Here is a 24,715-nt window from a genome sequence, read left to right on the forward strand (position 1 = left end):
CTTTCACAATCATCAGAAGATTTGCATTTTTATTCTATTTTATTTTAAACAGTCTTGCTCTGTCGCCCAGGCTGGAGTATAGTGGTGTGATCTTGGCTCACTGCAATCTCCACCTCCCAGATTCAAGCAACTCTCCTGCCTCAGCCTCCCAGATGTGCACCACCATGCCTGGCTAACTTTTGTATTTTTAGTAGAGACAGGGTTTTGCCATATTGGTTAGGCTGGTCTCAAACTCTTGACCTCAGCTGGTCCGCCTACCTCAGCCTCCCAAAGTGCTAAGATTACAGGCATGAGCCACCGCACCCGGCCAGATTTGCTTTGACTGGCTGGATGTTTGCTCAGACGTGGCCAGCATGGGCATCTGTTCCTGGGTAACGAGGTTACTGTCAATATCTGGGGTGGCCACTGCTTTCCCAGGTGGCTCAGAGGTCACCTGATCCTCTGGCCAGCTCTACTCCAGGGGAAGAATGTTCCTCTCCCAGGTCCAGGCTGCAGAAAACCTTTCTGAGACCCTGAGAGTGACACAACAGAGGCAGAAGCAGGATTCCTCCCAAGGGGCCCCACCAGGCAATAACAATAGAAATGTTTTGGGTCTGATCATCAGGAGCTGGCCCTTGGGGACTACCTCCGAGTTTCCAGTGAAGACATATCTTGGGGACTCCCAGGGACAGTCTCAGGGCAACACTGGCTGCCTGAGTCTGACCTGCTCCTGCTGCTCTGAGACAAGAGCTGTGCAGATGGAGCTGGCCAGGGCCCACACTGACCAGCAGGCGGTTCTGAACTACAGCCGATTCAGGATGAGGCGAGAAGATAGTGGCAGGAGAAGATAATGAGCTTATGTCCTGTTGGTAGAGGAGACACACACACACACACCAGGACACAATCACACAACACACACACTCAGCAGAAAAAGACTGTTTCCAGCTTGATCTTCCTTCTTACCCCTTTGTTCATTCAAACATTATTCATTTTACTACCTGCACACCTATGGCATAGGCACTATGCTAAGCACACGTGGTTAAGGGCCTGAAAACGAGTCATTAATTAATCAAATATGCAGTAAGCACCTGCTGAGCCAGGCACATTTGGTAAAACACCTATAAACCATTAGATAGTCAGTTAACTAATCAAGCAATTAGTTCTTAAGTACAACCTATGTTTGTGGAATGAGTGAATACCTATGTGCCTAACCCAGGAGAGATGGAAGAACAACTCATCCATGGGGGCCTGCTCTTTTCTAGGCCCCCAAGTCCCCTCCCCACCCCAGCACACTGTGGCCACCCTCGAGGGCCAGCAACTTCAGAGCAGGGAAGGTTCAACACAGCATGGAGGGGAGGTTTCCAGATCCCCTGAATGCTCCTAATCTCTCTCATGAGGTGAGTGACTGAGTCAGTGGGTGTATGCTGAGAAGAGGCCCCAGAGGCTGCTCAACCAGGTGAACCATCTGCCATCAGAAAAACAGATGCTGGGGCACACGGGACTGAGAGATCCTGGAGTTGGCTAACTCCCTATCCTCCTTTCTAACTTGGATCCAGCCTTTCCAACTTTGTAAGTGTTCACTGAGCATCAACTCTGTGTGAGGCACCTGGCTGGATCAGCTCAGTTGGACACAGAGAACCAGTCTCAGCCTCTACAGCAGGATCAGTGGGGCGCGACTGTATCACCTTTCAAAGTGAGACAGACAAAGGCACCTACCAAGGAACACAAAGGGCAGCTGGATCCCGGAAGGGCAGCTCTCCAGGGGGTGCTAATGCGCTCTGGAGCATACCAGGACTACAAAGGGAGGTGGAGCCCGGGCTGGAGCCCAGTAGCCTGTGGGTGAATTCCAACCTCCGAATTCAAGTGCCCACTCAATCCCCCATTAGCCACGTAACCTTGAGCAAGTCACTCCACCTCAGTGCCTCAGTTTCCTAATAATGGAAAGGGGGCCAAAAGTAACCCCACCTCACAGGGCTGTCTCGAGGAGGAAATGAGAAGCGAGGGGTGAGGTATTTGGTCTGAGGAACAAATTCAGTAAACAGAGGGCACTACTGTTACTTTATTGGAACTAAAGACGGCAGACGGTGTCAGCCTATGTTGTGTAATTACCCCACATCCCAGCAGCAACAGCACCCAGAGCTGACGCTGAAGAAGTCCAGCTACGTGGCATAAGTTATCTATAGTTGCAGAGCCTTCCCCCAATTAGGCACTGTCATGGGCTGAGAGAGTAAGTGACTTGTCCAAGGTCACACAGCCAGTACGTTGCTCGAATGTGGACTCAAGTGAGAGACCTTTATACCACCCATACTGCCCACTTCCCAGGTCTTGGCCCATCTCAGCACCCAGACGCCCCGGGACCAGCTCCCTCCTTGGCCTCAGAGGCCTGTCCCGGCTTAAGCAGGGAAGCCTCCCTTGCCCAAGTAGACAGAGCCGGGGCAGGAGTCAGTCAAGCCCACCATGTAACACAGAGGCACCTACTTGTCTGGTACTGGATGCCCAGTGCTGCCAAGCAGGCCACCAGTCCTGCCGCCAGAAGTGCCACCAGCACCACCAGCCGCTTCTCCACCTGGGTCCGTGCAGCCCAGCACCTCTGGCCACTCCCAGGGCTGTGGAAGTTCACCTGCAGGGAAGAAGGCAGGAGGGGCGGGGAAGATGTGAGCCCCCGGCCCCACTTCCCCAGGACTAAGGGGCTTCGCTGCAAGCCCAGGCCCTGGGGAGGCATCAGGGCCACCTCCTGTCTCAGGGGTGGTCTGGTTCCCACAGACTCAGCCCTACTCCAGGAAAGGAACCGCCACCCGGCTTAGCTGCTCAGATCTGCTCCCAAACATCGAGAGTCAAGCAGCTCGGCCCAGATAGGCTTGTGTTTTTTTGTGTCACTTGATATGAGTGGAAGGAAAAAAACTACAGTTTTTCACTGTTTCTCCAGTGAGGAGTTCAAAAGAGAACAGGATGTTTGGACTTGCAGGCATCCAGTGAGCACCCAGCTGGGCTCTCTGCAGAGCCCCCACATCACTGGGGTCAGGAACAGGATGACACAGCCACAGCTCACACTTCCCAGAAGCACGGACATCCTTAGCTCATTCAACCCTCGCAATCCCACTCGAGCTGCCTTGTTAATTCTCTTTTTATGAGTGAGGAAACTGAGGTCCAGAGAGGTAAGACCCTGGCTTCTCATCACCCAGCTGAATGGGGACAGCTGGGATTAGAACCCAAAGCTGTTGATGCCCGGGCCCACCAGTGGGTCAGAGGTGGGTCCTGGGAGATGTTGATGGAGATGAAAGGAGAAATAGCTCCATTCAGGTCCTGAAAGGGAGGAAAAATGCCTCCAGCCTAATAGTCTAGCTAAACAGGAAGGGAGGCACAATGAAAGGAAGTGCTGGGTGTGGCAGGGCCCTCCCTGCCAGAGGAGGGACACACTGGCCAGCAGCACTCAAGGCCGTCAGTCCAGGCCTCTTACACCCAAGGCAGCTTGGGGTTCCCCTCTGTTCCAAGAGGTGCTTCCTGCAAAAGCCACAGCCACAGGACAGGAAGGGTTTCCCGAAAGTAGGGTGACATGTGTTCAGTGATACTGTCATGTGCTAACAGCTGAGCACCAACTCAGGGCCATGTAGCAGGGAGGGAGATAATAAACATGCAGACTGAGGTGGGCAGAGGTTCGATCAGGGAGGGCTTCCTGAAAGGGGTGATGTTTGGCCTGGGTCGGCCAGAATAAGTAGGAGCTTGCCAGATAAGACAGAATGGAAGTGGAGAGGAGAGGAGCGCCTAGATCCTAAGGGGCAGAGTAAGCCAGGTTAAAGAAATAGGACTTCCTCTTGAGGGCTGGAGTGACGATGATTAGATTTTCCCTTTGGGAAGGGCAGGGTGGTGGGAGCCAGGCTCACCAGGAAGTGGGGGAGCTGCCAGGGAAGATGAGGAGACTCAGACTCTGAGCTGCAAGTGCCCCACCAACAGCTTGAGGGGTGTCCCTGGTGCCAGGTCAGGGCCCTGAGGGAGTCCTACCCTGCCTGACTAGAGGATCTGAAGTGTGTCACTTGAGGGAGGGGCACTGAGCATCCACGTGACCATGGTCAGGTATTTACTGGGCAGGAACTGCCTGGGAATTGCTACACCAGAGATGGAGGAAAACAAGCACTTTCTGTGGGAAAAAAAATTAGGTTCCAAAACTGAGAAAAGGGGCCAGGCACGGTGGCTCATGCCTGAGGTCCCAGCACTTTGGGAGCCCAAGGTGGGTGGATCGCCTGAGGTCAGGTGTTCAAGAACAGCCTGGCCAACATAGCGAAACCCCATCTCTACAAAAAATTAGCTGGGCATGGTGGCGTGTGCCCATAATCCCAGCTACTCAGGAGGCTGAGGCAGGAGAATCACTTGAACCCAGGAGGCGGAGGTTGCAGTGAGCCAAGATTGCACCACTACACTCCAGCCTGGGCAAAATACTGAGACTCTGTCTCAAAAACAAAAACAAAAAAAAACAAAACCCAAAAAAACTGAGCAAAGGAACTTGGGGCTTAAAGATACTTCCATGGAGGCCCAGGAGGCTCAGACACTGAGGCGGGTGGGTCAGGCAGAGGGAGGAATGCTGCTGCTGCAATCCCTCAAGAATCTCTTCTAAAAAAGTGAGCAATGAAAGTTTCAGACCACGCTACCTTCATTCATTAAAAGTTCAGGCAGTGAGGGCCTGGCACACAGAGAGACAGACAGCCTGGTGTGATGCTAACATGTATACTGTATTCAAAAGTTTACAAAGTGCTTTTTCACAGTCATCAGTTATCTCACACACTTCACCTTGGTCACTGGTATTGAGAGGGGTCCCAAGAGCTTGAAGCAGGCACTGCCTCACCTAGGGACAATGACGCATGTGTCCTGCTGCCCAGAACCTGTTTCATCCTTCCTCCTTTAGGTCTCTCACGCCCCCATGACCATGGCTCAGCTCACAGGGCACAAGGAGGCCATGAGACCTTGGTTTAAGAGGTACCCCTCAGCCAGGCATGGTGGCTCATGATTATAATCCCAACACTTTGGGAGGCTGAGGCAGGAGGATGGCTTGAGCCCAGGAGTTCAGGACTGGCCTGGGCAACAAAGTCAGACTCGATCTCTAAAAAAAAGAAAATAAATAAAATTAGCTAGGCATAGTGGCATGCAGCTGTAGTCCCAGCTACTTGGGAGGCTGAGGCAGAAGGATCACTTCAGCCCAGGTGGAAGCTGCAGTGAGCCATGACTGTGCCCCTGCACTCTAGCTTGGGCAACAGAGCAAGATCTTATCTCAAAAAAGAAAAAAAGAGGCCAGGTGCAGTGGCTCACAACTGTAATCCAAGCACTTTGGGAGGCTTGGATTACAGTGATCCTCCACTTGGGAGGATCACCTGAGGTTGGGAGTTCGAGACCAGCCTGACCAACATGGTGGAACCCTTCTCTACTAAAAATACAAAAAATTAGCCGAGTGTCATGGCAGTCACCTGTAATCCCAGCTACTAGGGAGGATGAGGCAGGAGAATCACTTGAACTTGGGAGGTGAAGGTTGCAGTGAGCTGAGATGGCATCACTGCACTCCAGCCTGGATGACAGAGTGAGACTCTGTCTCGAAAACAAAACAAAGAAAGAAAAGAGGTACCCCTGTGCCTGGTGCCTCCTCCAGGGAGTCAAAGGACATAGCCACCAGGCTTGGGATGCAGGGAAACCTCACCTTATCTGGACAGAGAAATATCATGCTATGGGGGACAAGGAGCAAAGTCATCTGCAGACAGAAGGAAGAGAAGAAAGAAAGAGAGGGAAGGGGGAAGATAGGAAAGGAAAAAAATAATGGCAGCAAATAAAGACTGGAGTGCTCACCAAGTACCTAGGGTCATATTAATTATATTTTGATGGTGCAATAACAAATACCTGGTGCAATTCTATCTTCATAACATTTCTTTTTAAAATTTTTATTATTTTTTTTGAGACACAGTCTCACTGTGTCGCCCAGGCTAGAGTGCAGTGGCATGATCTCAGCTCACTGCAACCTCCACCTCCCAGGTTTAAGTGATTCTTCTGCCTCAGCCTCCCAAGTAGCTGGGACTACAGGTGTGCACCACCACGCCCGGCTAATTTTTGTATTTTTAGTAGAGACGAGGTTTCACCATGTTAGCCAGGCTGGTCTCAAACTCTTGACCTCAGGTGATCTGCCCGCCTCAGCTTCCCAAAGTGCTGGGATTATAGGTGTGAGCCACCGCGCCCGGCCTATCTTCACAACATTCATAAGAGTATGTATTAACATTAGCTCCAGAAGAAACACAGGAAGTCGGGGCATGAAGGCCAAAAGGGGAGAGAACAGTGAGGCGACCCATGTCTCCAGGACTGGCAGCCGCAGCCGTTCCAGGACGTGCCACCCTCCTTCGGAGCTGACCCTCGCTGTTTGATGCAAAATGCTGAATCTAAACAAATGGTGTTCACCACAAAATTAAATTAAAATTAAGCCAGAATTGGATTAAAAATTCATAGTTCCAGGCGAGAATGGCAAATGGGGTTTGAAAATGGGCTTTTTAACCTTTGTCTTGTTCTTTGCTTGACTTGTACTATAGGCTACAGGCTTCTTTGTTTCTGGATAAGGCTTATCACTGAAGGCAGAATGAATCCAGAGGCCTCTCCCTGGGGCAGGAGAAGTCATCTAGAGGTACTGGGCCAGGATCAGGAGGCCTCTCCAAGGCAGGTTGGCCAATTCCTTCCTGTGTTTAGTGGGAAGGGCTGGGCCGTGAGTCAGGGGCTGCTGGCCTCAGCTGAGTCCCTTTCACTGCATCCCTGTTGCACCTGCCCCGCCTCCCTTCGTGGGACTGTGGAGAGGATCTGTGAGATGAGGTCACAGCATGGGAAGATGTGAGAGGTTTCTTAGTTTTCTTTTGGAAATGAGCTCATGTCAATCATGGCAGACTAGCCTGAGCAGCTTGGAGGATAGGAGGATTGGTGGCGGGCAGCCTGGTCCATCTCAGGAGAGGGGACTGTCAAGTGGCCATCCACTAAGAGGCAGTGCTGACGCCTGGAAGACGCAGAATCACTGTGGATGCTCAGCTCACTGGTGGGCTTAATTTCCTACTTGTTGTCCTGGGAGGCAGAAAGAGAATTGTTCTCTCTTTTGAGAGAGAGGTGGAGAACAAGACAAAGAAATGAGATAGAGCCAGAGAAAGAGAGAGAGAGAGAGGAGAGCCAGAGTAAGGTAAACAGAGCAGCGCTGTCCAGCCCAGGATTTCCCAGGGTTTTCACAGCCAAGGGAACGAAGCCCTAATCTGGGACACATATTCAGTTACAGAAGTGAGTGCCTGGCTCACCTAAGCTTACAGCAAGAACTAGTTCTGCAGGTGAAGACGGGCCCACTGCCTGGGGCCCAGGAGACAAGCCAGGAGCAGAAGGGGTGGGGAGCCAGGGGAAGCCAGGTTTTCAGAGTCAGGTCGGGAAGGGAGACAGAACCCAGCAACCTGGGCTGTGGGAAGCAGCAATGGGAGTCTGGCAGGGATCCCATCCCTCTGCAGCACAGAAGCCCAGCCATTCCGAGTGCTGGCAGGGGGACCTGCCTCCCTGGAGTGAGCCTTTGAGAGCAAGTCCACTGTGACATCCCAGCCTATGAGGAACCCTGCCTCCAGAAGCTTCCCAAAGTCAGTCTGGGGAAGTTTCTTCCAGTAAAGTTCCCATGAGGTGGCCTTGTGGCTGAGGTGCTGGGGTCAGTCCAGAGCAAAACTCTCATGTCCTCGTGTCCTCTCTGGCTGTGGTGGGAGAACTGCTTAAACCCAGGAGATGGAGGTTGCAGTGAGCCGAGATTGCACCACTGCACTCCAGCCTGGGCAACAGAGTGAGACTGTCTCAAAAATAGAAAAAGAAAGAAAGCCCTGTGCAAGGTGGGAAAAAATGAGACAACCACAACTAAGAATGTAAATATCTCGTCTTTCTTTTTTCTGAACAAAAACAGAAAAAGATTTTTAGAAGTAACTGAATGAAGCCATCTGCTCCTTAGTTCAGGCTGCAGGTGTCACTTCCGCTATTCCCCTTCCTGCCACTGAAATGGTGTATGTTCAGGTGTGGGAAGAGCACGCAGCTGGCTGTGGCAGAGCAGAGGCTTCAGAGGGAAAGTTATCATATTTAGATATATATTATATCATATCATCCATAGTGAGGTTCTATAATAATCCTCATAGTAACCAAATCCATTGTCCAAGCATTATCCAAAATACTTTCTCTCATATTGTCCCATTTGAGGCTTTGCAACAGCTCTGAGAGGTGGGCTAATAATATTAACCTCATTTTACAAAGAAAGCTATGGAAGTGAGCCACGTTCAGGTCTCATAGCCCCCAGGAGAGACAAGAGCTGGGGCTCCAAGTTAGAGCTAGCTGACTTTCAATTCTGTGCTTGGTCCAGAGTAACTCATTTTAGTAGATTGTAAGTAATTTGTGCCCAAAATATGAGATAAGGAAAAAGAAAACATTAGGCATGGTGGCTGTAATCCCAGGATTTTGGGAGGCCAAGGCACGAGGATCACTTGAGGCCAGGAGTTCGAGACCAGCCTGGACAACATGGTAAAACCCCATCTCTACTAAAAATTAGCCAGGCATAGTGGCATGTACCTGTAATCCCAGCTACTTGGGAGACTGAGGAAGGAGAATCACAGGTCAAGGCTGCAGTAAGCCCAGATCGTGCCAGTGCACTGTGGCCTGGGCAACAGAGCGAGACTCTGTCTCAAAGAACATTAAAAAAAGAAAGCAAAAGAACAACTCTTTCAGGTGAGGTACAGGTAGAATTTCGCTCCAGTTAAATTCAACACTGATCAGCACATCCAATAATAATCAATAAATGTGGCAAATAATTAAGTAACAAATGTGGCAAGTTTGGCTGAAAAACGGAAGTTTTCATTTATTAGTTATTGATGTTGATCACTTGGGACTTCCTAAAACAAATGGACTTCAAAATCTTGAAAAATCAAATAGCTTATTTTTTAGCTGTCTATCAAGAGAGAGGATTTGGGGTGAAAGGTCTATTTCAAAAAGTCTAAAATTGCCGGGTGCGGTGGCTGACGCCAGTAATCCCAGCATTTTGGGAGGCTGAGGTGGGTGGATCACCTGAGGCTGGGAGTTCAAGACTAACATAAAGAAACCCCATCTCTACTAACAATACAAAATTAGCCAGGCGTGGTGGTGCCTGCCTGTAATCCCAGCTGCTTGGGAGGCTGAGGCAGGAGAATCGCTTGAACCCAGGAGGTAGAGGTTGTGTGAGCTATCACACCATTGCACTCCAGCCTGGGCAACAAGAGTGAAACTCCGTTTCAAAAAAAAGTCTAAAATTGAGAGAGCAAGCCTGATGCAGTGACTCATGCCTGTAATCCGAGCACTTTGGGAAGCTGAGGCAGGCGGATCGCCTGAGGGCAGGAGTTCGAGACCAGCCTGGCCAACCTGGCAAAACCCTGTTTCTACTAAATATACAGAAATTATCTAGGTATGGGGCAGGCACTTGTAATCCCAGGTACACTGAAGGCTAAGGCAGGAGAATCGCTTGAACCTGGGAGGCAGAGGTTGCAGTGAGCTGAGATCACGCCACTGCACTCCAGCCTGAGTGACAGGGAGTGACTCTGTCTCAAAATAAATAAATAAATAGAAATAAAGTTGTGTTGCTAGCAAATGGCCCAAAGGAAATAATCTGAAAAGCTAAAAAATGGGTCACCCATAGAGTGACAGCGATTGGGCCTAAGTGTCCAGCTACAGGGGACTGAATGAATATACTTTTATATGTTGGTACCATGAGGTGTTATGATTTTTAATGGCAGGATGTTTTGGAAGTTTTTGACAATGTAGAAGATGCTTATGCAGTGGCACTGAATGAAAAATGCAGGATAAAACACTGTGTATTTAGAGTAAGTTCAACTATGTTTAAAAATATATATATACAAGTGTGAAAAACGAGAAACCGTTATCTCCAAGTGGCAGGATTACTGCTCCTTTTTAAATTCTTTTTTATACTTGACTATCTTTTTTCTCCCCCAAGTGAGCACGTGAAGCTTTCACACTGGGGGCAGGTGGGGGGAACAAAACAAAAACAAAAAAACCAGTGACTAAAAACATTAACTTAATAGAATATTCTGCCTCATAAATTGAGATGAAGGGGTTCTTGGCTAGAAAGCAACCAGTGGCTAATTTATGTTCACTTGGAGGAATTTGTGGAGGCTCCATGCAAGCCTAGCTGGGTACCCATAGAAATGGCCCAAATCCTTGGGTAACCTCTTTGCCTTTTCTTGCAAGGAAAGTGGAAAATGTATTTATTTCGAGAGCTTGGTGTAAGGTACATGACACTAACCTCCAACCCATAAGATAGCAATGCAACCACAGGAATGTCTAGCCTCTCTCTGTACCTCACCTTTATCATCAGTATTGTGGCCACACCAGCTCTTACTTCATGGGTCATAAAACAATAATCCTAGCAGGCCCAGTAATATGCATGACATCCACTTCCTCTAACATCCATTTTACAGTGAGGCCATCATCACTGAAAGAGATTAAGCTGCTCGCTCCAGGTCACCAGTGGAGTAAGAATTCAAACCCAGGTGGTGGCTTCAGAGATGGGCTCCCTTTGCTTGGCCGGGGGCCCTCTCCAGATGAACATGTTATTTCATCTGGAAAAAAAAGGCTATACCCCAAGCAGGCTGCTGTGAGGATAACGGAAACACAGCATATTACTTTGCTGTGAATTCTGAAATGCTTTTGTGCTGATATATTTAGACCCTTCTGTGGAAGATGAGACTGAAAAGCATTGCTGATTAGATTCTGTTTTGATTCCTGAAGGGAAAAACGCCTGCCCCAGAAATCTGATTTCCCGCTGGCTTCAGCCTTTTAAGAAGAATCCACTGGGAAGAGGCGTGAGACAGACTGGGTTGGACGTGTCACTCCTGGATTTTCAGTTCTGTGACTGAAGGCCAGTGGCTGCCCCTCTCAGAGCCTCAGTTTCCACATCTGTAAGTGGGAACGGTAATACCTACAGCTCTCGGGGGTGTTCCTGAAGGCTAAGCAGGGGTACCATATCCTATTGGGTAGTACACTTGGGACTAGGAGTTTGGATCTCCCTGAGCCAATCTGACTCCTGGAGGAGGAATTCCATCAATGGACATCCTCCCTTCACTGGGAGGATTATTCCAGCTTCTAAGAGGTGTGTCTGAGTGGGGTGGGCCTGGCAGCCCCAGTGTCCACTCATCCTAAGCTCACCTTTGGGAAGAGCTGTGATTTGGTGCCAGTTCACCAGGTGGCCCCAAGATTCTCCCAAATACCTCCCTTGGTCTACCTGGCAGAAGTCCTCCGGGACCGGGGTGCCCAGCTCCTTTCTACACTGGTTTCTCAAGAGCCAGATCACTGGGTCTCCTAGGGTGTCAGCACCATTTCCAACACCTTCCCACTCACCTGCCTGGCTTCAAACCCCTCCAGGGCTGAGGTCTTGGCCATAACTGTCCCAGTGCAGCCCCCCAGGGAGAGGAGGGCAGAAAGCAGCCTTGCTCAATGTTCTGCCACAAGGCAGGGACAGGTGTGGGGCCCTCCCCAGGAGTGGGCAGATGAGATGCCTATAGGCGCAGACCCAGGGGAGAAGAGGAATGGACTTACTGAGTAGGCCGAAAAGGGGCAAGGAGAGGGGGCAGAGGACAGGTTCCTGACCCCAGGAAATTCAGGCGGGGAAAGACAAAGAAGCGGGTGGCGCTGCCTCCCGAATAAGGTGACCAACTTTCCCGATTTGCCCAGGACTGAGGGACTGGGTCCCAGGGATGCGGAGCTTTCCACGCTGAAACAGAAATAGCTGTCGACTGTGCCTGTAATGGGCCTGGGCAAGTCCCTGGACATTCATAAACTGTGCCTTCCGTGGAAAGGGAACTGGGCGAGGTCGGGTCTTAGGGGGTGCTTTCAACTCTACCACCTGGGCTGTGGCCCAGGAGGTGGCGGGAGGATCTGGGGACGGCAGGGCAGGTGAGGGGAGGCTGGTGGGGTGAGCCTGGGGCTCCAGAAGGCTTCTCCGCGTGGAGCCCCAGCTGCGGGGAGGTGCGGCCCCTCCTGGTCGGCAGGACGGGGAAGGGAAGAGGCGGGGTAGGTGTGGGCGGGGGCAGGGGTAGTGCGGGGACGCGGCGGCAGCAGCGCGCATGCCCAGGCCCAGGACTCCAGACACCGGGAGAGAGCGGAGGGCACCTACCTGCAGGCCGTTGGGGTATGCATCGCCCTCGGACAGCGAGTCCACCAGGTCCTCCTCGTCCAGCGTGGCCCGCTTGTAGGTCGACATCTGCAGAGCCAAATGCAGCACGGACTCCCTCAGCGCCTCCATGGCTCTTGTGCCCGAATGGGGAAGCGGCCCGGCCCCGTGCAGCACTGCTGCCGCGCCCCGCCCCGGCCGGGACACCCGAGACCGAGACCGGCCCACGGAGCGGCCCGCGCAGGGAGGGGTCCCGCCTGCCTCCCGCCCCCGCCCTAGTGGCCGCTGCCGCCTCACTCCCAGAGCCGACAGCAGGGCGGGCACTGGGGGTAGCGGCCACACGCCTCCCATGCTGTGCCCCAAACGCCTGGTCCCGTCGCCCGCCCTGTTGGCCGGGATGGGATAGGATGGGCCGGGCCGGAGTCGTACTACCTTAGCGGGCGGCGCCTGATCGGTGCGCGGAGCCCGGTTCCCAACCTCAGGCCTCAGGGGGAAACCCCAAGACTTGAGAGGCCCGGGGGAGATGGAGACCCTTCCCTTCCCTGGAGGTCGGGAGAGGGAGGCCCCCAAACTGAAGCCCCTAGCAGGCAGGAAAGGCCCTCATAGCGATCCCTCCTTGGAGAAAATCTCAAGTCCCCCTTCAACAACGGAGTCCCTGTGGCAGATAACAAGAGTCAAGGATCAGGAAGGTACCCTCGATTTGGCCCAGAGCGATCAAGACAGTGCCCCCCAGCATCAGCCCTTAGGTGTGTCTAGGGGTCTCCCCTCTTTTTTTTTTTTTTTTTTTTTGAGACGGAGTTTCACTCTTGTTACCCAGGCTGGAGTGCAATGGCGCGATCTCGGCTCACCGCAACCTCCGCCTCCTGGGTTCAGGCAATTCTCCTGCCTCAGCCTCCCGAGTAGCAGGGATTACAGGCACGCTGCCACCATGCCCAGCTAATTTTTTCTATTTTTAGTAGAGACGGGGTTTCATCATGTTGACCAGGATGGTCTCGATCTCTCGACCTCGTGATCCACCGATCTCGGCCTCCCAAAGTGCTGGGATTACAGGCTTGAGCCACCGCGCCCGGCCTAGGGGTCTCCCCTCTTAATGCTAGAAAGATCAGACAAAAAAGTTGGGGTAAAACGGTAGGTGTCCCAGTTCAGTCCCCTTTTCTAGCTCAGAGGCCTTGAAGCCAGAGTTCATGAATGAGTTTGAGAAAATGTCAGAGAACTCCCTGACATGGGGTGAAAGGAGCTGTCTGTACATGTGGATGGCTGCAGGGTGGTCCAGTGGTCACCCCCATGCTCAAAGCTGTTGCCCTCCCTGCAACACAAGAGAACCACTGCTCCAGGGGGAGTCAGAAGCCAGAAAGGGAACCCTCTTTCCCATCTTCCCCGTCAAGAGTCGGAGCCTCTGCTGGGTGCCCTCTCCCCAGCCCCTGAGGCCTCTCCTGTAACCCTAGGCAGGGAAAGGGGGCTCTCTCGGATATGAGGTGCTCAGTTAGGGACTCAGCCCCAGCACTGTCTCACCCAAGAACCCCAGAGAGCTCTAACCCAGCAGGTTTTCAAAGGACTCTCCACTTCTAGTAAGGCGGGAATTCCTGCATTTAGGCATACTTTTCAGCTTTGCAAAATGCATTTCTGTTCATTCCAAATTTGATTCTCACAGTCACACATATGTGTAAATAAACAGGTTTAGAGGAGTGAGGGGACTACCCGACATCATAGGGACAGTGAGGGTAGTGGCTCCTGATTGGCAATGGAACATGGCTTCCACTCCTGCCCTCTGATAGCCTCCTCGGCAGCCAGGATGAGCCTTTAAAATTAAATCTGGCTGGGGCTGGGTGCCATGGCTCACACCTGTAATCCCAACACTTTGGGAGACCAAGCGGGATGGATCACTCGAGGTCAGGAGTTCAAGAACAGCCTGGCCAACATGGTGAAACCCCGTCTCTACTAATATTTAAAAAAAAAAAAAAAATTAGCCTAGCATGGTGCTGCACACCTGTAGTCCCAGCTACTCAGGAGGCCGAGACAGAAGAATCACTTGAACCCAGGAGGCGGAGGTTGCAGTGAGCTGAGATCACGCCACTGTACTCCAGCCTGGCAACAGAGCAAGACTCTCTCTCAAAAAAAAAAAAAAAAAAACAAAGAAAAGAAAAAATTAAAAGGGGGAATAAGTGGAGGGGAAGTGCCTTTAAGTTCTCGAGAAGTCTCCTGCATCTACCTTCATAATTATAGAAATAGGGAACACATCTAAAGGTCACAGGCCCTGGAGAGGCAAGGTGCATGAGAAGAGTCTGAATTCTGGAGACTTCTGCGTCACTCCCTCTGGGTGAAGGAGTTTCCATTACCCACCCTAGAGAGACAGGGGGCTCTGAGGCTGCTTCACTTATTGCTGGGTTGCAGCTGGGCTTTTTCTAGAATAGGACACTTGGTTACACTAAGTACAGGTGTTGATTGCCAGAGGAAAAGACTTTTGCAAAAGTTCAGTTCACCGAACATTTCCCCGGGCACCCGGTGGTGTAAGGGATTTGTCAGTTCTTTTACACCCACCATGGGTTTTGTTTTTGGTTTCTTTTTTTTTTTTTTGAGACAAAGTCTCACTTTGTCGCCCCAGCTGGAGTGCAGTGGCATGACCTCTGCTCACTGCAACCTCCGCCTCCTGGGTTCAAGGGATTCTCCTGCCTCAGGCTCCTGAGTAGCTGGGACTATAGGCACATGCCACCATGCCTGGCTAATTTTTTGTATTTTTAGTAGAGACGGGGTTTCACAATGTTAGCCAGGAAGGTCTCAGTCTCCTGACCTTGTGATCCGCCTTCCTCGGCCTCCCAAAGTGCTGGGATTATAGGTGTGAGCCACCACGCCCAGCCCAGCCACCATCTCTTTTAAGCCTCTCACCCCTCCCTTGTGATATCAGCAAGTATCACTGGTCCCTTTTACAGAGAATGAAACTGAGGCTCAGGGAAGTAACTGGCCCAGGTGTGGTTAAGTGATGGCTCCTCCCCCTTCTGGGAAGCTCTCCTGACCACCCTCCAGGGACCCCAAACAGTGTTTGGTCCCTGACTCTGTGTCCCCACACAGCCACCCCACCCCATGCTGAGGCACACAGCACTTTAGACAGGATATTCCTGATGGCAGAGGCTGGGTCTCGTGGGACCATCTCCTCCAGGGTTGTCTGATGCTGGAGCTTCGACAGATGTTTGATCAAAGAAGGGAAGCAAGGGAGGGAGGCCGGAAGCCACCCCAGGGATCCTGATGTCCACCCTGCAGCAGGCTGTCGGTGGACAGATGATACAGGAAGCTCACGGAACTCCCAAGCAGAAATCAGCTGAGATGGAGCGCTGGTTACTTTGCAGCACACAAAAGCTAAGGGCCACTTCCTGAGATGCCTGCCTCAGCCCAGTAGTGAAACTCAATGGCTCCCCACACCCACCTAGAGCCTCCGCCTCACAGGTATCACTTCCAGCTTACAGAGATGGGGAGGGGAACTGGACAGACCAAACACCACCCATGCCACTTGACAAATCTCTCTCCTAACCCCACAGTGCCTCATCCCTGAGGCGAGAATCATCACCTCCACTTTACAAATGAGATGACCAAGGGTCAGGGAGGAGGAAGGATACCCCCCAGCCCCGAGTCACCTGCCTGGAAGAGAGGGAGCCAGGATGCGAATCTTCCCCTGCCAAACCCACTGACTCCATTATGCTGCCTCCAGAGAACCCGAGCTCCATGGCCAGAAAGTGGCAGAGCTGGGCCTTGAACGTGGGTCCTGGACTCTTGGTCCTGTGCTCCTTGTGGAAGGTGGAACTGCTTCTCCAGGTGGGGACCTCACAGAGTCTGGGTGCTCTTGGCAGACTGAGGCTCTGGGCTGGCAGGGCAGCCAGCACTTATTCTCCCTAATTGCCTCATTTGTGGTTATGGGTGCCACACCTGGCCCCGAGAGCATTGGGGAAAAGGAAAGAACCTCTGCCTTGGTTTGCTCAGTTCCCTTCCTGGCACTGTGCAGCCATGGAGGAGAAAAGAAACTTGGGTTGAATCTAGGTCTGGTGTTCATGAGAAGGGACTGGCAAAAACCAAGAATGTAGGGTAGAACCACAGCTCCCTGTAGACTGCCTATCCTCAGTCCCCGGTGCCCCAGCTGCACAGAGGAAGTGATGAAAGCCAGATGAAGGTGCCACAGTGCCCAGCTGTGGAAACTCCACCCTTGGAAATTAAAGGCCTGGGGTGAGCAGAAACAAGAAGTATAAACACGCACGTGTTTCTGGCGATAAAAGCCTCCTGGCCTGGTGGCACCTGGGCATGAACCTATTTGCGCAGACTACATTAGTCACTCATATTGCTCTTGTGTTTGGCTGGCCAAAGGTGGGGGATCGTCAAGGCATCTTGGAGTGTGTCAGAGGCAGGAAAGAGCAGCCCCACGAGTGAAATTCTGGGGCCTGGGACTGAGCAACACCCTCTGCAAGCTGTTTTCACAGTGTTTCTAAGCCTCAGCTCCTTAGAGACACTGCTGTTTGTGGCCAAAGTCTCTATCAGTTACTACTTTTGATGTTGGTAATTGGCAGGGATCTGTTAAATCCTTACGTGCCATCTAAAACACACTCATATTATCTGGTAGCTAAACACTTAACATTTAACAGGAGCTATAATATAGCAGGTAAAAGCTCTGGATCTAAACCTCATTTCAGATCCCTAGTCTGAACTTCCAAGCTGTGTGACCTTGTGCAAGAGACTTAGCCTCTCTGTACCTCAGTACTCATCTGTCAAATAAAGATGATGATGATCATTGTACTTCCCTGATAGGACTGTGGTGATACTTAAATGAGTTAATATAGGTAAAGTACTTGGCTGCATGGTGACTCATGCCTGCAATCCCAGCACTTTGGGAGTTGGAGGTAGGAGGACTGCTTGAGGCCAAGAATTCAAGACCAGCCTGGGCAACACAGCAAAATCCTATCTCAAAAAAAAAAAAAAACAAATAAACCCAAGTAAGACAACTCTGGGCAAGGGCTGAGATATAAAACTATGGCTATCACTTCAAAAGATAGGCCACTTGACAGTTATTATTACATTATCCATTATATTTCTCAGCATTTTTCACAAGAGAAATTTCCATGTGATTAATTTATTTTTTAATTTACTATGAAATTCCTGAAGGTGTAAACTGCTGCTTTACCTTTTGATAACAGGAATCTTTTTTCCTGTTATCAGGAAAAAGTACCTCTTTTTTCTTTGGCTGCCAAGAAACTCACAGCCAAATCAGAAACTCACCTATGGACACTTTCTTGGTGTTTATGTTCAGCTTTTTCCTGGTCCATATTTTCCACTCTGTTTTCCATTATTCTGATTTTCCATTTCGTATTGCATATTGTTTTACTGAATGTATTTTATTTGTAACCTATTATGAATCCTTTATGGAACAGTGAGTAGAGTGAGTTAGAAACAACATTTATCAGGCAGTAAAGACAGACCTGAGCCCAATCACAGGTTTCCTGGCTCATGTGACCTTGAACATGTTGTTTTCACCGTCAGGTCTCAGTTTCCTCATCTGTAAAAGGGCCATTGTGAATACCGAGTAAGCTGGAACATGAACTGCCCGGCATCCAGCAGCCCAGCCCTGCGCGCACTGCACTGGAGGGACATGCGGCGTGGGCCACCTCCTTCTGCTTGTTTCTCTTTGTTTTCCTCACCACCCCTCCCATTTGCTTCTGCCCTCATCCAGATTTTCCAGTCTTGGCCTTAGTTCAGCCAACATTTGTCATTAATCTAGCCCTGCTGTAAACTCAGTGAAAATAACAGACTGCCCAGGTGATGGAGGTTAATATCAACAGCAAGAAGTCAAATACGAGTTATTAATAGAAATCATGCACCCATTGTCCGGGCGCTCATGCTTGTAATCCCAGCACTTTGGGAGGCAAGTTGGGCAGACTGCTTGAGCCCAAGAGTTTGGGACCACCCTGAATAACATAGTGAGATTTTTGTCTCTACAAAAAAAAAAAAAAAAAAAAAAAAAAATTAGCTAGGTGTGGTGGCATGCACCTGTGACCCTGCTACTTGGGACGCTGAGGTGGAAGGACTGCTTGAGCCTAGAAGGCTGAGGCTGTAGTGAGCCGAGATCACAGCCCTGCCCTCTAGTCTGGGTGTAGAGCAAGACTGTCTCAACTACAAAGAAAAAATAGAAAGAAGAGAAAAGAAAATAGAGTCACTGACCTTGACACTGCCCAGTTCTAAGGCTCTTTTATACTCTTATTTATGTCTTATAATCACCTTGTGGGGTAAGTCCTGGTATCCCCATTTTACAGATGCAGAGACTGAGGCTCAGAGAAAGGAAGCAGCTTGCGAGAGCTGGAGCCCAAAGTCAGACCTTCCTAGTTATCTCAAGGACTCTCCCCTTTTTCTTATGCCTCCTCCCCCAAGCCTGGCTCTCTAGGCTAACTTCCTTTGGAGACTACAGGCCACCCATCTAGGATGTGGGAAATAGGGATGGATGTAACTGGTCGGGGCTGGAGAAAGAGCCTCTCTTTTGTTCCACCAAGGATTCAGATGGAACTGAGGGCCTGAGCACGGGAAGGCAGCAGGTGGGCAGGGCTGGGGAGGCCTTAAGGTGAGACTCAGGGAGACACTCTAAGGCCAAGGGCACAGGTAGGAGGTCAATGCTGCTAAATGCCCCTTGGAGAAGGCAGCAGCCCTGCCAGCCTATGGGTCAACCACTCTGGTGTGGCCCCAAGTCCCAGGGCTGGGCTCCCGTGAATGTGCTGGCAGCAGGAGACTCACTTGCACCCACAGGGCGCTGGGAGGCACTCACTCACTCAGCCCGTTGTTCATTCAACTGCCAGGGCCCCAAGAAGCCCCGGGAAGCCTCAGGAATCTTACCTAGTGTTGCTGGCCCATTCCTCTGTGCCTGCTGTGGACGCCACCCCATGCCCAAGCCCCAAACCTGGTCAGCAGCCTCTCACTCCTACCTGATACAGGCCACTGACCTGCCCACCCCGTCCGCCTGCCTGACAGCCTCCATCAATCATCTCTGGCCTTCTGTCCAGGCCCACTAGGCTCAGTGCTCTTGGGGTGCCTTCCCTGGTTACCCCCAACTCCCTGGATCTTCCACTATAGCTCCCTTTAGTCCTTCAGCCCCTGGCTAGCTCCTGGCAGAACTTTCTTCTTTTCATTTTGTTTTTTAAGACAGTCTCACTCTGTCATTCAGGCTAGAGTGCAGCGGCACAATCTCGGCTCACTATGACCGCCACCTCCCGAGTTCAAGCAATTCAATCTTCCTGCCTCAGCCTCCTGAGTAGCTGGGACTACAGACACCTGCCACCATGCCCGGCTAATTTTTGTATTTTTAGTAGATATGGGGTTTCGCCATGTTGGTCAGGCTGGTCTCAAACTCCTGACTTCAAGTGAGCCACCTGCCTTGGCCTTCCAAAGTGCTGGGATTACAGGTGCGAGCCACAGTGCCTGGCCTCCTTTTTTTGTTTTGTTTTGAAGAGACTAGGTCTCATTATGTTACTCAGGCTAAATAAAGTACAGTGATGTGATCATGACTCACTGCGGCCTCCAAACTCATGGGATCAAATGATGCTTTTGCCTCAGCCTCCTGGGTAGCTGGGACCAGGGGGTGGGTACTACCATGCCTAGCTAATTTTAAACATCTTTTTTATAGAGACAAAGTCTCATTATGTTCCCGGACTGGTCTCAAACTCCTGGGCTCAAGCAATCCTCTGGCCTCAACTTCCTAAAATGATGGGACTACAGGCATGAGTGACCTCGCCCAGCCTGGGCAGAACTTTCTAAAGTGGGACTGCTTCACACACTGACTCCCTGGACCTGGCAAGGGAAAGCCCTTGAGCCTTGCCCAGGCTTGCTAAACCCTCCCTCCCAGCTCTGTCTGCCTTCTTTCTCCGGAGGAACAGCTCAATGCGAGTTCCTCCAGTCAGCTCTCTTGGGCTTCGCAGTGACCCTCCCTCGCTGCTCCCAGTAGCATGCTTCTAGCATCTCATCCCAACAGACTGAATGGCAGCCAAGTGCGGCTGTGTGGCCCTGACTGAGTCATTTCACTTCCTTTTCATGCTCTGGCTGTCACACCTTTCCACGGATGTGAATGGAGATGATCACGCCGACCCCAAAGGATCCTTACATGTCTTAAAAAACTGAGACACGGAAAGGCCTCAGCCCAGTGCCTAGCAAAGATGCACATGGGAGGGAAGGAATGACTAGAGAAGACCCGTGAGAACCGTGGTGTCCCAGGCACTGGACCTGGGGCTCGGTGGCACCTGCCAGCTCTTTCCAACTATGAAACACCTGGAGTGCAGCGAGGGTCAGTAACTCGCCCTAAGTCACGCATCTGGTAAACAGCAAAGCCTGAATTTGAACCCAGGTTTTGCCATCACATCGGATTACATGGCAGTCACTACCTCCTTCCAACCCTCCCTGCCTCACCTGCTCCATCCTTACGACTTCAGGTGTCACCTCCCAGCTGGGTTTAAGGGGCTGAGTTGTCCACTCTGATCTTTTCCAAGCACAAACTGCAAGGTAGACCAGAACGCAGCCAGCCCTGACTCCAGGGCTACCTACAGATGCCCCTGTAGCTCCTCATGCTCTTTGCTCCTGTGTGATGTCCTGGGCTGCACAGGATGAAAGGCTGGGGAAGCTCCAAGCTGAAGAGACCAAGTGCTCCCTGACAATTTGCTGATCTAATCACATACAACTTAAGACAAAGTTAACCCGTCTGATTGAATGATATGGTATAATGGTGATGACTGAGCTCCCCAGTAATTAGGCTCAACCGGGAAGCAGCTCATGGAGTTAGCTGTAATTAGTATTTGTGTTACACAGGTGGGTGGGTGGGTGGGTGGGTGAGGGCTGGGCAGAGGGAGGAGGAAGTGGGTGGGGCAGGAAGCTCGGGGACTCCTTGGATCCATGAGCCCCATGCCAACCAACTCATGTGGGTGATCCTAACATTCATGATGACCTCATGATGTACTGTTATCTCTCTTCTAAGGTGAGAAAACAGGCTCAGAGAAGTCCATTCACTTGTCCGAGGTCACACAGCTAGAAAATGACAGAGCCAGGGTTCCTGCTTCAGCCCAGGTGATGTCTCAGACAGCAGAAGGAACAGAAATAGAGCTGGGAGGCTGGAGATCCACATTCGGGTCCCAGTTCTGACACTGCCTTACCCTGGGCCTCGGCAAGTAGCATCCCTATTCAGGACACAAAGAGATGGTATGTCTGTGGGCAGCTGAGGGTGTGGACTTGGGAGCTAGGCTTGTTGGATTCTAATCCTTGGGCAAGCTACTTCACCATCTGAGCCTCAGTGTCCTCATCTGTAAAATGGAGATGACGACAGTGTCTCCCTCATAGGCTTGTGAAGATAAAACGAGTAACAAGACAGAACAATGCCTGAATATTACTGTCATTTAAGGGGAAAAAGGGGCTTTTTTGTTCATTTTTTGCCTGTAAAATGAGAAGGTAGTTGCTAGATCAGAACAGTGGTTTGCAAATAGATTTTTTTCATCACTTAGGTCCTTTATTAAAAAAACTAAACCCAGCAACCCAAAATACAAAAGAGATACAAGTGGAACTGCCACTTACATACTCAATGAGCTCATATCCTGACCCTGAACCTAGCTCCCTCAGGGCTTCTAAGGAATGAAGTTTGGAAAAATCACTCAACTGTCTCTGTCTCTGAGAACTGGTGGCTCTGAGATCACGGGTAGGGGGTAAAGCAGGAAACCATGGCATGGGCCAGGATGGTGCTCAGCCATCGGAAGCAGGCACATGGGGCCTATGGGACACACAGGGTTCCCTGCTGGTGGCCTGCTGGCTGCCACCATTCCAGCTGGACAACTGTCTCCCCAAGAGGCGGCTGAGAAGCAGGGAGAACAACACCAGGCTTGGAGTCAGGTGGGTGGCTCTGGGCAGGTCATGTCCCTCTCTGGGCCCCATTTTCCTTACCAGTAAGGTGGGGATGGTAACACCGCACTCAGCAGGTATCCTAAGGACAAAATTGCATCACGCGCATGAAAAGGCTTTGCAACAGAAAGACTGCCCCGAATTACTTTTTTTTTCCTTTGAGACAGTCTCACTCTGTCACCCTGGCTGGAGTGCAGTGGTGCGATCTCAGCTCACTGCAACCTCCGCTTCCTGGGCTCAAGCAATTCTCCTGCCTCAGCCTCCTGAGTAGCTGGGACCGCAGGCATACACCACCATGCCCCGCTAATTTTTTTGTATTTTTAGTTGAGATGGGGTTCTGCCATGTTAGCCAAGCTAGCCTCAAACTCCTGACCTCAAGTGATCTGCCTGCCTTGGCCTCCCATAGTGCTGGGGTTACAGGCATGAGCCACTGTGCCCAGCCCTGAATTACTATTTTTGCTCCTTTTGTAGATTTTTGTTTTCTTCTTAAGAGCATAGGTTCTGAAGCCAGACTACATAGGTTCGAGTCTCCACTCCAGCACCAGCTGAGTGCTCAAAATCCAGCTACTCAGCCAGGTTCCTCGGAGTAAAACGATGACATAAGGGCTTTGCGTAGTGCCTGGTACATAGCAAATGCTCCCTAAGTGTTTGCTGCTCTTGGGTTTGGTAAACAATAACGGCAAACTTGCTCCCTAGCACGCATGTCCAGTGTAGACTAAGCTGAGGAGGGTGTGTCTCCTCCCGACCCTCTCAAAGTACACAGGTGAGAAGCAGGAGTGAAATGTTTGGGTGCCGAGCTCACATATGGACTGAGTTTTCCTAGGCTGGCTTGGGACTCTGTCTGACCTCTGTTCTTGAAAAGCCACTTTCTGCTGGGTGCAGTGTGCTCAAGCCTATGATCCCAGCACTTTGGGAGGCTGAGGCGGAAGGACTGCTTTGAGGTCAGGAGTTTGAGAGCAGCCTGAGGGCAAAACCCCATCTCTTAAAAAAAAAAAAATACAAAAAGTTAGCTGGGAATGGTGGTGTGGTGGCTTGCATCTGCGGTCCCCGCTACTGGAGAGGCTGAGGCAGGAGAATTATTTGAAGCCAGAAGGTAGAGGCTGCAGTGAGCTGATATCACACCACTATACTCCAGCCTGGGCGACAAAGTGAGACCCTGTCTCAAAAAAAAAAAAAAAAAAGGCCAATTCAACAGCCATCTCCTGGAAGTTCTATGACACAGGCCCTCACCACAACCTTGTGTGGTAGGTAGCACTGTTCCCATCTGACAGATGAAGAGACTAAGGCTCGGAGAGGTGACATGGCCACCTTGAGGTCAGACTGCCCATTCCAGGCCAGGCTCAGTGGGCTCCCGTGATGTGGAGCTGCAGGAAAGTACGTGAGGCCCAAGTGCCAGCCCAGACTGCATGGTATTCTAGCAGCCAGCACATTCTCAGAGTGGGGAGACCCAGCGGGCACCAGGTCTTAGGAACCAACCTTGGGCCCAAGGGAACCAGCAATTTAACAGGCTCAGCTCCCCACATCCAGCCCCATGCCATCTCCTCCAGGAGGCCCTCTTTGACCAGTCCTGGCAACTCACCCGCCTCTGGCCCAGGCCCCACACCAAGCCCTTTGCTGTGTACCAGGCTGGGGCAAAGTGCTCTACATACATCACTCTTTTTAATCCTGCCAACGACTTTCTAGCTGTTTCCCGGGCCGTCTACCTGTCTGAGCCTCTGCTTTCTCTCTGGTGAAATGTATCTCAGAACCGGGTATAAGGATCAAATTAAGAAAATCCAATAATAATGGCAAATACTTATTTGGCACTTACTGCATATCAGGCCCTGGCTTAGTGACTTAGAGATAAAATAAGGGCCAGAGAGGAGGATCTGGATGTGTCTGCTGGCCTCTCCCCATCATGCCCCTTCTCAGGCTCCAGAAATGACCACAGACTCTTTTCCCAACCCCCTGTCCAGAGGAATGCACAGAATGCCACGGTGGGAGCCAGGAGTCCTGGCCCACCCTGCCCCCTTCGGAGGTGGAAGGTGATGACGGAAATGTACCACTGTTTTGCCTGGTGATGTCTATATTCCCCTTCCCCACCTTCCCCAAGTGGCAAGCTTGTCCAGTGAATCACTAGGGGGCAGAAATGCCCCAGCCACTGGCTCCCAGGCAGCAGCAGCCTGCCCTGCCCCTGGGCCTGGGATGGCCAACTTCTCTATCCTCATCTCCCCCTCTCTCCCCTGCCACCCCTGGGCCTGGGCTCTACCCAGCCAGGCTCCTGCTATTTCTGCCCCTATTTGCCCAGTGCTTTCTATGCCTCTGATGGCTCCTCATCCACGAGGCTTCCATCCACCCAGCCCCACCACTGGCTGCTTTCCCAGAACTTCCTAAAACTGGGCTCCACCAACTGATAGCCAAGGTACCCAGACATGCAAAGTGCCTGAGCCAGGGCAATCCCAGCAGAGTGGGGCCGAGGCACTCTCTCCTCACCTGTTCAGGGAGGTGGCACCATGGTGGCTATCAAAGCTACACTCAAGCGGCATAACACTCACCCTCCACCCCTGCCCTTCAGGGGAGCACTTGTAGTGGTGGGGAACACAGACTGTGGTAAGACTGTCAGAATTCAAATCCCAGCTCTGCCAAGTACTGACTCCATAACCTTGGGCAAATCACTTAATCCTTTTCTATGGCTCA

The 24,715-nt window shown here is 51.3% G+C and overlaps 1 protein-coding gene across 12 annotated transcripts in view; it reads right to left on the reverse strand.

Moving 5' to 3' along the window:
* The window catches only part of ECE1 (endothelin converting enzyme 1), a 128,782-nt gene that overhangs the window by 59,583 nt on the left and 44,484 nt on the right, over positions 1 to 24,715 (reverse strand). For 8 of the 12 annotated variants that reach the window (XM_035308047.3, XM_035308048.3, XM_078330673.1 and 5 more), the window contains 2 exons: positions 12,152 to 12,238; positions 2,458 to 2,599 (listed from right to left, as the gene is read on the reverse strand). The exons of 1 other annotated variant lie outside the window; for it this stretch is intronic. In XM_035308047.3, the coding sequence (XP_035163938.1) occupies positions 2,458 to 2,599; positions 12,152 to 12,238 (229 nt within the window). Of the gene's footprint in view, positions 1 to 2,457; positions 2,600 to 12,151; positions 12,239 to 12,580; positions 12,804 to 12,996; positions 13,231 to 24,715 lie in introns of those variants that run through there. 3 more of the 12 variants (XM_078330676.1, XM_035308054.3, XM_078330677.1) reach the window with 3 other exon arrangements.

Source organism: Callithrix jacchus, chromosome 7 (genome assembly GCF_049354715.1).
Source record: "Callithrix jacchus isolate 240 chromosome 7, calJac240_pri, whole genome shotgun sequence".
Lineage (NCBI taxonomy): Eukaryota > Metazoa > Chordata > Mammalia > Primates > Cebidae > Callithrix > Callithrix jacchus.